The sequence below is a fragment of the Alligator sinensis genome, unplaced genomic scaffold, assembly GCF_000455745.1.
Source record: "Alligator sinensis unplaced genomic scaffold, ASM45574v1 scaffold800_1, whole genome shotgun sequence".
NCBI lineage: Eukaryota > Metazoa > Chordata > Crocodylia > Alligatoridae > Alligator > Alligator sinensis.
In genome coordinates, this window is record NW_005842655.1 from 851,786 (window position 1) to 864,869 (window position 13,084).

At 45.9% G+C, this 13,084-nt stretch overlaps 1 protein-coding gene across 1 annotated transcript in view; it reads right to left on the reverse strand.

Moving 5' to 3' along the window:
- Window positions 1-12,693: 12,693 nt before the first annotated feature.
- Window positions 12,694-13,084, reverse strand: part of ATP5IF1 (ATP synthase inhibitory factor subunit 1) — a 3,463-nt gene continuing 3,072 nt past the window's right edge. Inside the window, exon 3 of the mRNA XM_025215594.1 lies at window positions 12,694-13,004. Within this exon, the coding sequence (XP_025071379.1) occupies window positions 12,863-13,004 (142 nt within the window). The 3' untranslated portion in view covers window positions 12,694-12,862. The remainder of the gene's footprint in view (window positions 13,005-13,084) is intronic.

Consider the following 13,084-nt stretch of genomic DNA (forward strand, 5'->3'; position numbering starts at 1 on the left):
CCCGAGCGCTGGGGTTTAAAGGGGCAGCGCCGCCGAACAAAGGGAGGGAGGTGGCTTCGCCCCGCGAGCGCCCCCTACCGCCAGGGGGCCGCGCCCGAGAAACCCGGTCCAGCTGCACCGAGGAGGACACGCGTGTGTGCACACGTACAGCCCAGGTATACACTGTACAGACACGGACCTACGGGTGTGTCGATACACACGTATATCTGGTAGATACGTGCATGATAGATAGATACAAGGGTTTAGGTTGTAGCCGTGTTGGTCTAAGGACATAGGCAGACAAGGTTCCTTGGGTGAATTTGGTATCTTTTATTAGACCAACCCAAATGGTTGGAGAATAGTTATTAAGCAAGCTTTCGGGTTCAAAAACCTGATAGATAGATAGATAGATAAATAGATGTAGGGGTGTAGGTTGTAGCCATGCTGGTCAAAGGACACAGGCAGACAAAGTTCTTTGGGTAAATCTGATCTCTTTTATTAGACCAACTCAAATAGTTGGAAAAATTCTTCTTAGCCAGCTGTCAGGTTTAAATACCCTTCATCAGGCTGAGGAAGCATCTGCAGTTGGTGTGTGCTCTTGATAGATAGATGTCATTATGCACCCTTCGGTTAGTCTCTAGGGGTGCATCTATATGTTCAGTTAATGCACTTTAGATCACGTATAGTAAATCTCGTACTTCCATTGTGAGGTACTGGGAAAATGGGCCTGAGCCTATTTTAATGTGCACTAGGCTAAACAGCATGTTTTTTGTGATGCCCTAATGTGCATTAAAATAGGCTAGTGTGCATTAAGTTGTGCATGTAGACGAGCCATATATAACCAATACACACACTCTATATGTAGTGTGTGTATATAGTCTGTATGGTGCATATCTATCCCACCTGGTACTTGCCTCAAGGCAGCTGGGTCAGTGGTGCTGTAGCCATGCTGGCCCAGCCAGGATGTCATACAGGCTTCTCTTACTTTATGCAGGTTCTGTATGTGCGAATTTGCTCTTATGCAATGATTCTTTTCATGCTAAAAATTCATTATAGGCGAGGTAAATTCACTCTTATGCAATCGGTGTGATGGAAGCCTGCTGCCCAGGGCAGCTGGTGCCCGTGCTTCTGCAGCTGCCCCGGGAGCGGCGTGACATCACATGCATCCCACCCCTGGGCGGGCAGGGGGCACAGTGCAGCCAGCAGCGCTGATCCTGGGGCAGCTGCAGCTGGGCACAAAGTGCCGCACGCAGTGGCAGCCACCTGTCTGGTGTTGGAAAGTACCAAAATTGTCTTAAAGTGGTAGGAATGGATTTGGGAGTCAGTACAGTCAAGGTCTTGGAACATATCCCTACTTGTTGCATTGTGAAGTGGGTTCCCTTTATGTGAATTTGAGTTATGCACTGTTTTCCAGGAATGCATGTACAGCATAAAGTCAAGGAAACCTGTAAGTGTGTGTGTGTATGTATTAAAAATGTGTATGTGTATGATAGATACATAACTTTGTGCATGCAGAAAAGGACCTGGGGCTTACAGTGGACAATAAGATGATTATAAGTCAGCAATGAGCCCTTGTTGCTTGTTGCCAAGAAGGCTAACAGCATACTGAGCTGCATTAGTAGGAGTATTGCCAGCAGATCAAGGGAAGTCATTATTCCCCTCTACTCTGTGCTGGTGAGGCCACATCTGGAGTATTATGTCCAGTGTTGCCCCTCCCCACCCACTACACAAAGGATGTGGACAAATTGGAGAGTGCACTGAAGGGCAATAAAAATGGTTTGGGGGCTGGTGCACATGACTTATAAGGAGAGACTGAGGGAACTGGGCTTATTTAGTCTGCAGAAATGAAGACTGAGAGGGGATTTAATAGCAGCCTTCAACTACCTGTAGCAGAGTTTCAAAGAGGATGGAGCTGGGTTGTTCTCAGGGGTGACAGATGACTGAACCAAGAGCAATGGGCTCAAGTTGCAGCAAGAAAGGTTTAGGTTGGATATTAGGAAAAAAAATTCTCACTAGGAGGGTGGTAAAGCACTGGAACAGGTTACCCAGAGAGGTGGAGGAATCTCCGTCCTTGGGGGGCTTTACAGCCTGGCTAGACGAAGCCTTGGCTGGGATGATCTAGTTGGGGATAGTCCTGCTTTGAGCAGGTAGTTGGGCTAGATGACTCCCTGAAGTCCCTTCCAACCCTAATTTCCTATGATTCTATAACCTTAATTTTCTCTGATTCTATAGTTCTATGATAGATATATCTATCTACACACACTTTGGTTAGACTATGTTGGCTACACATAGACTATATATTGGTTATATATAGATAGATGTGTGTGATATATCTATATATAGATATAGATATAGATATATACACACACAGAGATAGATATGTGTCTGTATGTATGATATAGATATCTATATATACAGATATCGATATATACAGATAGATAAGGGGCATGCTGAACTTTCTCTAGTGGTGCAAAACCTTTCAAACTACATGAGAGAGGTGTTTGGGCAGTCATCTACTGGATACGTTTAATATTAAGTGTACTGTTACCAGCTTCATGCATTAGTGCTTAGCTTCACTGCATTCAGACATATTAAGGGCAACTCATTTTATTGTGCACATGCACAAAACCTTCATGTTCCCTTCATTACAAAGCACGTAGGAGTAGTGTCCTTCAAGACACAACACTGAGGTGTTGCCTTAGGGTCTCCCTCAGCCACACAGCATCTGGGCAAGCAGCAGTAGCTAGCTGCCCCACTCTCTGGCTGCTCAAATTCAGCAGTCTGACAATTTCCATGTGCCACTCTGCTGGCACTTTGCAAACAGTGTTTGACCAACTGCAAGCAGCAGCAAGTTCAGGGGTACTGGATCCGCTAAGGTCCAGCAGGCTTTCAACAAAAGCGTTTTTAATGGCCATCCTGCACCTGCTTTCTGTTGGCAATTTAATTTCTCTTTGTCACGGAGTATCTAGTGGATGGCTTCATGAGCCAAGGCTGCAAAATGTGGTCTGGGTACCCCAGAAACACCATTGTCATTTCAACGTTAGCAGTATGAAGGTACCTGCTGGGGAAGAATGTCTTTGCCCGTATCTTTTGAAAAAGTTCTGCATTCTTCTAAATGTGAGCATTATGTACCTTTCCTGGCCAGCCAGAATTAATGCCTGTGAAATGTTCTGGGTAACCCATCGGTGCCTGCATGAGCATGGAAAATAACCCTTTCAGTTTGTAAACTGGGGACAGAGGCAGGAAGGAACTGGGATACCTGTTCTGTTTATTGACCTCCACAGTTAAGAATCCCCTTGCTTCAAAAGCTTCTTATGTCCTGCTCATTGCCCAGTCACAGTTGTCTGCAGCAGGATAATCACGCTTAATAGTTCTGCATACACCCATGATGACTGCCCACCCCACCCCCTTTTCAACCACAAACTAACTGTTCACAGACTGTTGCCTGCAACATCTTTTTTAACCACTTAGTCTCTATGGTACCTCCCTGTTGTGCCTTCTGCCTGACATTACTCTGAGGCTGCAAGCTTCCAGATATTAAGCCACCTACTTTTCAACTGTAAAAGCAGCTCTCCCTTTCTGCTCTAAAAAGGCTGAGATGAGGTTAACATATACCTCCAGAAACATGGCCCCTTCCTTTGGAAGTCTGCAGCTCTTGCTCATTATCCTGGATTCACAGCACTGATTCCTGATTGGTGCAACTTGCACTTTTACATACTCTACATCAGGGGTGGGCAAAATAGGGCCCACGGACTAGAGGGTCTTTGTCCAGCCTGCGGTGGTTCCCTCAGTCCCGCCTGGCCCAGGCACTGTCTGGCTGTGGCACATCCTGCCACCCCCTGGGCATGCAGTGGGGCTGGGATGGCTCCATGGCTGGATTGCCTTTCTAGGCAGGTGGCGGTGGCTCCTTCCAGCTGCTGCTACTGGCCCCAGCCTCATGGTATCGGTGGGGACCCACATGCACAGCCCCAACCTGGCCTGCCCTGTGCCTGCTCCAGACTCGCCCACCCAGGCTGAGCAGCAGCCACAGTGGTGGCAGTAGGGCAGGAACTGTTGCTCAGTATGGGGGGAAAAGCCCCTCCCCCTTGCCACTGCCCGGCGCTCTCTGCTACAGCCACCCAGAGCTCATGCCAAGGCTGCACTGTGGCTGGTCTGCACTGCCAGCACTGCCCCACTGGGCAGCCTGGAGGCAGCTGTGACAGCAGCGGAGATGCAGGATAGCACAGTGCAGTCTCCAAGCTGCTGCAGCAGGAAGGGCTAAGCAGTTTTTCCCCCATGCTGAGCAACAGTTTCTGCCTGGCTACCACCGCTGCTCAGTGCAAGTGAATCTGGAGCTGGTGTGGGGTGGTCCAATTTGGGGCTGTGCTTACGGGTCCCCACTAGTACTGTGGGGCTAGGGCCAGCAGTGGCAACCAGAAGGAACCACTCCTGCCTGGGCTGTCTAGAAAGGCAGTCCAGCCACAGAGGCACCCCAGCCCTGCTGTGTGCCCAGGAGCAGCAGAACATGCCACAGGCAGGTAGTGCGGTGCAGGCACAGGGCAGGCTGGGTCTGGGCTGTGCATGCGGTCTGCCTGGTCTGCTCCCACTGGGGTGAGTCCAGAGCAGGCGTGCATCAGTGCTGGGGCTGCGCACTGTTGGCGGTAGTGGGGAGGCACCACAGGGACCATGGGCTCCAGGCTGTTGCAGGGTGGGGGGTCAAGTGCTAACCAGGTCAATGGAGCCCATGTGGGGGGGGGCTGTCATGCATACCCCACCATACCTACAAACCCTCCCCTGCAAACCCCACAAACACTGCACCCATTCACAACCTCTCCTACACCCCTCACAAACCCCACACCCCTCCCCACATGTACCCCCCCACACACACACACCCGTGCACCTCTGGGGGAGCCCCACTCACTGCTACGCTCCCCCATACCCCCTGCAATATACAAGAAGAAGATTTTATTTTGAGCTATTATGCAACCAATTCTACATACAGGATGCAAATGCACACAAATCAGGACAAAACATACTTTTTTTTTTTTGTTTAAATTATTGTCAATGTTTGATTTTTTAGTGTATACTTTGGGGGTTTTTTCCAGTTCCAAGATGGGAAACCCCCTTCCCAAAAGGAGTACTTCCAGGGACAGGGGGTGGGACTTCTGGTCCCAAGATAGTGACCAGGGGGTGGGACCAAGAGGAGGGCTACCATTGTTGCTCAAGAACTCACCTGAACTCATTAAGCGGCCTTCCAGCTAAAATAATTGCCTGCCCCTGCTCTACATTATCAACTCATTCTCCCAGAAGAGTCTTGAGGCCTTTTAATTGCTCCACCAGTCACTGAAGTAGTAGTGATAATATGAAGTATGTAAATAAAGAAGAGTTACACAACCTGTCTGGATGTGACAGAGTGAATTACAGAGGACTCATGTTAATGGCAATGAAAGAAGGCACAAGGAAAAGGAAGAGTGGGATATAAACAAATGAGGAAAACTATGGGATGGGGAAAAGGGAATGGTGCACACAATACATTGCAAAAACCTTCCAGCGCAGCGTATCACAGATTGGTGTATGGAGCACTGGGATGCCTAGGTGTAGGGAGCTTCAGCTGACACAACTACATGTGATGAGGGTGCACATAAGCAAGAAAATATGCACACATCCTGGCCCTATAGTATATTGGCTGCTAGAAGCTGAAAAAAGTTATGGTGGCACAATTCTCTAGTCTAGTAGGCCTGTGCAAGTAGGCAGCTATTTGATCTGGCTTCGGATGCCAGGGATCTGATCCAGAGTTCCAGACATCGGTTTCTGCTTCAATTTGGCTGAAGCGGCTCCAAAGCTTTGGCACCACCTCAGAGATCCGGCCATAGGGTATAATGGGGAAATCAATTAAATAACTATAACTTCATTGTTTTCTGTCTGATTTGGATGAAACGTGCAGGGGTGGTAGCCTCTGCTGAGAGCATGAAGCCTGCCATGTTTCAAGAAGATTGGTGCAGGGGTTTGGGGGGAACTGCACCCCAAATTCTTGAAAGCAAAACACATGTCACGTCTATGTGTTACATCACAGGGGGGTGAAAACTGCAGGGGTAGTAGCCCCTGGTGAGGCCACAAAATCTGACAAGTTTCAAGAACATTGGTGAAGGGGTTTGGGGGAAACTGCACCTCAAGCTGTGGACAAGCAAAACTCGTGACATAGATGACACTGAGTGTGTTAAGGCACAGCAGGATGAAAACTGGATGGATGGTGGCCCCTGCTGTGGCCAGGATGCCTGCCAGCTGTCGAGGAGATAGGTGCAAGGGTTCTGGGGCCCTGCACCCCTAGCTGCTGACAGGCAAAACTCATGATATAGGTGCTTGTGTAACTGACTGTGTCTGTCTTGGGGCAGTTGATTGTCTGTATTGATTATTTCCTCTCCTTAGTCTGTCTGTGGTTTTGTAGGTGTTAATTGTTGCTAATTAACTGGTTATTTTAGCTAGCAGTTGTGTATTGAGCTGGTCCCTGAGTGAATCATGATTGATTGGTAACACAGTAAATTAGCAGCCACACTTGCAGTAGTTCCCCCCCACACCCGGCCCCAAGACAGACACAGTTGCACAAGCACCCGTGTTACGACTTGTTCCTGTCAGCAGCTAGAGGGGCAGGGGGCCCCAAAGAATCCCCCTACACCCATCTCCTTGACAGCTGGCAGGCTTTGTGGCCACAGCAGGGGCTCCCACCCCTGCAGCTTTCACCCTGCTGCACCTTAACACACACAGTGCCACCCATGTCACGAGTTTTACTTGTCTGCAGCTTGAGGTGCAGTTCCCCCCCAAACCCCTGCACCAACCTTCTTGAAACATGGCAGGCTTTGTGGCCTCACCAGGGGCCACCACCCCTGCAGTTTTCACCCCCCATGGTGTATTACATAGACATGACTTGAGTTTTGCTTTCAAGAATTTGGGGTGCAGTTCCCCCTGAACCCCTGCACTGGTCTTCTTGAAACATGGCAGGCTTCATGCCCTCGGCAGAAGCTACCACCCCTGCAAATTTCATCCAAATCAGACAAAAAACTACAAAGTTATAGATATTTAATCGATTCCCCATTATACCCTATGGCCGGATCTCCGAAGCAGCTCTGAAGCTTTTCCAAAGCACTTCAGAAGCTCCGAACCGCTTCAGGAAGCCTAGCGAAGCCAGTGCTTCAATCCAGACATGCTGCTTCGGACACCAAAGCGTGCAAAGCCTCTCCAGATCCGAAACTTTGCACAGCCCTATAGTCTAGATATCCAAGGATACTCTTCAGTCAGTTTCTCAGCACTTGTCTAAATTATAGAGTTCTACTAATGGAGCTGCATCGACTAGGGGTGAGAACATCTCGCACCACTGGCCAATGCTGCTCTGCTAGCACATGGACTCTATCAGCAGTCTTTGCTGTTCAGGGGAACGGGTTTACTTTTGATTGTAGACAAATTCCACCTGCAAGCAATGCTGTGTTTATACTCAGCCCTGCTGCTATAGTTAAAAGGGCATCAGCCCCCATAGAGGAGACATAATTGACATTTTTATCTGCTTCTCTTCTTATCCCAGAATTTTTCATTCTCTAAACCCACTATGAGCTGCTGTGCATAAGTAATTAATTATTAATAGTCTGTCAGTAGCCTCCATTTCTCTCCCCCCAGCCACCTCTGAGCTCAATGTTGATGAATCCTTGATGGTCCTGCCACACCTGTCCAGGTAGCACAAAACCAATGCAGTGTTAAATACTGTACCAAATGAATAATCTAATTTCCTTTAATTGTTACAAATACAAATAGCATTCATTAAATCAAATCAAATTCATAAGCAGACATGGTTGTAGTTCTAAAACTTTCATATCCTCTTTCCTATTTAAACAGGCTCTGGTCCTTAATTTCTATTTAAAAATTCCATGGAAATATACATGCTAGGACGTGTACCCTTGGCTCCATTCAACTGTCTAGCTCATACTTTTGCTGTGACAAACTATGGGTAATTTAGACTCATGATTTTCATGTATCTTAATTTCTTTCTTTTAACCATAAGTACTGTAGGAGAAACCCGATGTTGTGGTTCAGTGGTAGAATCCTTGTCTGCCAGATGGGAGACTCCAGTTCAATTCCTGGATGTGTATATAACTATAGTTATTGAGGCACTGAATGTTGTTGGCCTGATTTTAAGAATCAGCAACCAATATTCAATTGTGGGCAGAGTGCAATATCCTTACAATGACCAATCACAACATATCCCATTGATAACTTGGAGACCTTCATTGACAATCAGCAAGCAAGTAAAGGCTCTCACCTTACGTTTGTGCCTCAGAGATGCATGCAAGAAGACAGACATCTGGCCAGCACATGATTCCACAGGTCTCTTGCTTCAGTTTATTGTGGTCTCACCTGGAGGAAGTTGGTAAGCGATGAACACATTCTTTGTTCCTCTCCAGCGTTATACTTTTAGTCCATTCATTGTGTACCTAGCTGGTGCTTGTTCATTGGTGGTCGAGTCCAACATACCTTGTCCAGCCAATGGAGATACTGTCCACGTGAATTTCATGCACCCAGTGTCGATCATATAGCTGGAATTTTTCCATCCCTAATTGGGACTTTGAGGTACCAAGACAGGCTCATTCGTGCAGCTGCGATCTTATCTTTTGAATATATGGGAGATGGGGCTGCTTCTCTTCTCAAGGTTCATTAAACATTCTCTGCTCCCCCCCCAAAAATCTCTCTCTCTGAAATGTGTGAGAACTGCCTTGTAACAGAGCTGCTCCTCTGCTAGGTTGAGAGCGCCTGATTTTGCTTTATAGCACACTAGTCAGTCACACTTTTATTGTTAGATTGAATAATAATCAATAAGCACTAAAATTCTAAATATTTGAAATCTTAGCCATCAAATGTCTGGATTTGGTCTGGCCTTTGGATACTGTCTCAGTGGTCTAAAGAGGGGATGGAATGTCTGGGTAGCCTCCACTCCTCCATAGGTGTTTGCCTCAAAGGTCCTGGTAACCATTCACGCATAACCCATGATCCAGAAGGATCTACAGTTGTCTATTGCTACTACTACTACTGCTGGAGGAGCAGTAGTACTCCTTTACCTTTGGCTTCTGCAGTGATGCTAAGCCTGTCTTATGTAGGCATGATTGAGTGGCTGGTTCTACATCTTCCCCCTCTCTCTTTTTTCATAACCAGGTAGTTGACCAGAGCATGTGTCTTTTTTCATAACCAGGTAGTTGACCAGAGGATATGCTTGCTGCTGGCAGGATTGGTGAATCTAGCTGCAGTTATTTAAATCCTCTCATGGCTGTTTTAGAGTAATCAGCTGGCTTCTCCACCCTGATCCCACAACTTGTAATGTGTCAGAACTTACCCCCTTCCTGGAGTTGGGCCCAAAATAGGTCAAAATATAGGCTACAGCTCCTTTTCTGGCTTTGCTGCTTTCAGGGCTCCTTTGAAGGCTGACTAAATTTTCACTCCCAGCAGAATCTTCCCCATCAACATTTCCTTTTATTCAGGAAAAGGCAAGTTGTGTCTGCAAAACACACTTTATACATGCTGACAGGATTAACACCTGGTAGCAGCCTAAGGTTTTTGGATAAGCACACTACTGTTTTCCATGCTGCTAAAAATACACACCTGCATATCACAGGCAAATACTTGTCCAGGAACACCATGTTTGATATGTTACATTGAGCTCAAACACCAGAGACACAAGGTCCTGCAAAATGCCAGCACATCACCTAAAAGTGTTATGAGGGTGCCTGAAGCCTTGAAAGATCCCTTCAGTTCACATCTTCAGTGACAGGGTTGGTAGCCAATGTGCATTTCAGAAGTTCGAAAAGGAGTGGAATGGGGTTAGTATCAATTTTTTTGTGAAGGCTATATAGTGAGCTCAAGAACTGAAAATTAAATGTTTGCTGATTTCTTTTGTAATGACAAACTGTGAAGTGATTATTGCAAACGAGAAAAGACAGAAAACAAGCAAATGCCCAGCAGAAGAACAACCACGAAAATAATGAGGAAGCTGCACCTGCTACAGACTGGCATGTGAAAGCCTGAAATTATCTTTCTTGTCCTCTGTTAAGTGGAACATGGGAGGGAGTGAGAGAAGTGGTCCTGGAGATTCCTGTAGTGCAGGGGGCTAGGACCCCCCATAAGATATGTTCTCCAGAACCTAGACGGACAGCAGACTGGGGCAGCTTGCCAGATCTGGTGGTCAACCTTCTGCAGCATCTCCATCTGTTGCCAGATGCATCCCATCTGTCAGAATAGGCTTGTTTGCTTCCTGATACTCCCAGGGCAGGTTCTTTCACATATGCTCATCTTTCCACAGCATCTCCCCAGCACAACAGCTCCATGAACTTCTCCTTTCTTCCTCCATGTCACTGTCAGCCAGAGTGTTACCAACAGGTCACTCAAGGATGCTATTAGTAATAAATCTTAAATGTTCCATGTCTCCATTACAGCAGAAGGCAGGGTAGGGTGGCACATTAGAAACTAACTGCTTCTGTGGCATAAGCTTTGGTAGACAACAGCTTGTTTGGTCAAATGCTTTAATCAGATTTACAGTGGCAGCCTAAGGCAGAAAATAACTCTGAAAGATCTCTAAAATACTGCTCTTGTAGGCTTACCATAGACAGCAATTCCCACTTCTTTCTAATGAACCTCTTGTACCTCTGCCAGCAATATGCCAGTACCACCTGTGGCCAAGTTATCTGTAGCCATACTTCCCCTACAAGATACCCCCTCTCCCCTCCTACCTAGGCCAGCAATGTACCCACAGGCACTTGCATCTAATCTATTAGGCTTCCACTGTGGAGTTTGGGGGTTAATAAGACAAAACAACCATTACTCCTGTCCGTGTTGGGAAAGAAGGTTTTGTGGCAATACTGTTATTGGACCAACTAGCTAGGTGGCAGAAATGTCAGATAAATTTTGGGCAAAAAGTACTCTTCTTCAGTGAAAAACCATTTAAAAAAATAGAACTGATGAAATACTTAGTTTAACATTTTGAAAACTAAATGTTTTAGGTTCTCATTTGAAAAAAGGTTTTTGGTTCAAGTTGACCCAGGACCATCTTTTTCCTCAATACTCAAATGTTTCAGTTCAACCGGCAAACCAAAATAGTAATTTCTACAGCTCTACTCCCCCGCCCCCCCCAAAAACAAAACAAGAAAAACCCACCTCTCCCACACATACCTGATGACTCCTGCAAACTGATTAAGACAAGCATGGTATAATGGAATATTCTGTAGGGAAGCTGCTTTTTCCACAGTGGATTAAACGTTGGTGATAAATACACATGTAGCTAATTTAAATTCTTTAGGGCAAAGATGGTGTTTTCTGTATTCGTATAGCATTCACTATAAATATGAAAAGGTTCTTAATATTTTTATTAATAGGAAAAACAGCACAACTGGTACAAGTACCTTAGTTAATTCCGTTTTTAATCAATGTTTCCTCTTTGTTGTTTTTGATCCATGTGCCCTTCGATTCTTGTTTAAATAAATAAAGGCCTCTTGCATTCCAGAGATGTTCTTTTAAAACAGAGGGAACCTTATCATTTTCTTCTCAGTCGGACCAATGACAGCTATGTCAGAATGCTTTCTGTGCCAGAAGTCTCAGTGAGCCAACAGCTGTTCAGAGATCTGTTCCAATCACAAAATCTTGAGATAAAACAGGCTTTACTGCAAATCTACAGCTGTGTTAGGGAAACCCTCCTATATATTAGGCCACACACTGCAAGACTACTTTTGTAGTACTAAAGAATAACTGCACTTGGTTCACAGGCTGAAAAACAAAAACAGGAGAGAGCAAGGTAGAACCCACTTTCTCTTGCCCTTGTTATTCCCCCCCCCCCACACCCTATGACAACAATCTCTCACACACTTTTTTCCAATCTCTCTATTCTAGAGGTGTGCTTGTTAATTGGGTGGGTCAGCTGGCCTTTAAAAAGTTGGTTACAAGGATCAGTTACTAGTACCACTTTGATTATTTATTTACTCGTTCATTAGATTTGCGCGCCACCCTTCTCAAAGCAGCAGCTCAGGGATTAGTTCAACATGCTGTTTCTGAAGCAGCACCAGTGTTGTAGGAGGGAACAAACACAAACAAACAAACAAACACACACCAAAAACCCCAACCAAACCCCCCCCCCCAAAACAAACACCTGAAGTTAATCAGCAAAAGGATATTAACATTTGGAATATCAATGTCTGAAGTGTAATGAGTATAACCAGAACACAAGTGTTTCCTTTTTAAAGTATTAATACTATGAAGTCTATTCTCCCATCATAAAGCTCTCTATGCATTTGCATATGAGCAAGGGCACATTTGAAGTAAAGAAACAAATAATTACTCTAATAAAATGGCTATAGTTTTGCCTTGCAACTCAGCCACCACATTTGTAAACTGACACAAAATTCAGGGCCCATCCATTGGTGGTGGGAGAGGGGAGAAAGAAAGGGCGAATAATGGTTGTACCGAGAGCCCAGCTCAACTTGTTGCTGCTCAATCAGCATTGCAGCTGCTCCTCCCCCCACCCAGCAGGGCCAGGCCGGAGCCTGGGGTAAAAATGCTATAGTAGGAGTATAAACCACTTGTTAGCAGCTGGGACAAAGTAAAGCAGTTTAACCTCAGTAGCTAGGGGAAGCCAAGATGAAGGCTAAAGAACATGCATTTTGGAAAGACAAAAAAAAAAAAAAAAAAAAAAAAAAAATCACTAAGAAACACTTGTTGGATTCTTTGAGTTTATTTATTTGATTTTTCTGCAGTCCATATTATAATGGTGCAAACCTGGATTATGTTGGCTAAAGCCTGTAGTCTTCAATGCAGCAACAACAACGACGACGAAGAAACACTCATTGGCTGCATATGGAAGAAAACCGCAACAGACACCGGCGGTTTAATCATCATTTTTAAGCTTCTTGATCTTGTACTTGTGACGCTCGATTTCTTTCTGCAAAAGGTCTATCTGTTTCTTGTGGTGATCGATTTCTTCCTCGTGGTGTTTCTTCAGAGCCGCCAGCTGTTCCCTCTCCCTCTCCCTGAAGGGCACAGCAGGCGGCACACGGGTCAGCTAACACTTACCAAAGGTCTGGAGACGACGTGCTCCCTTCCAGCTCAG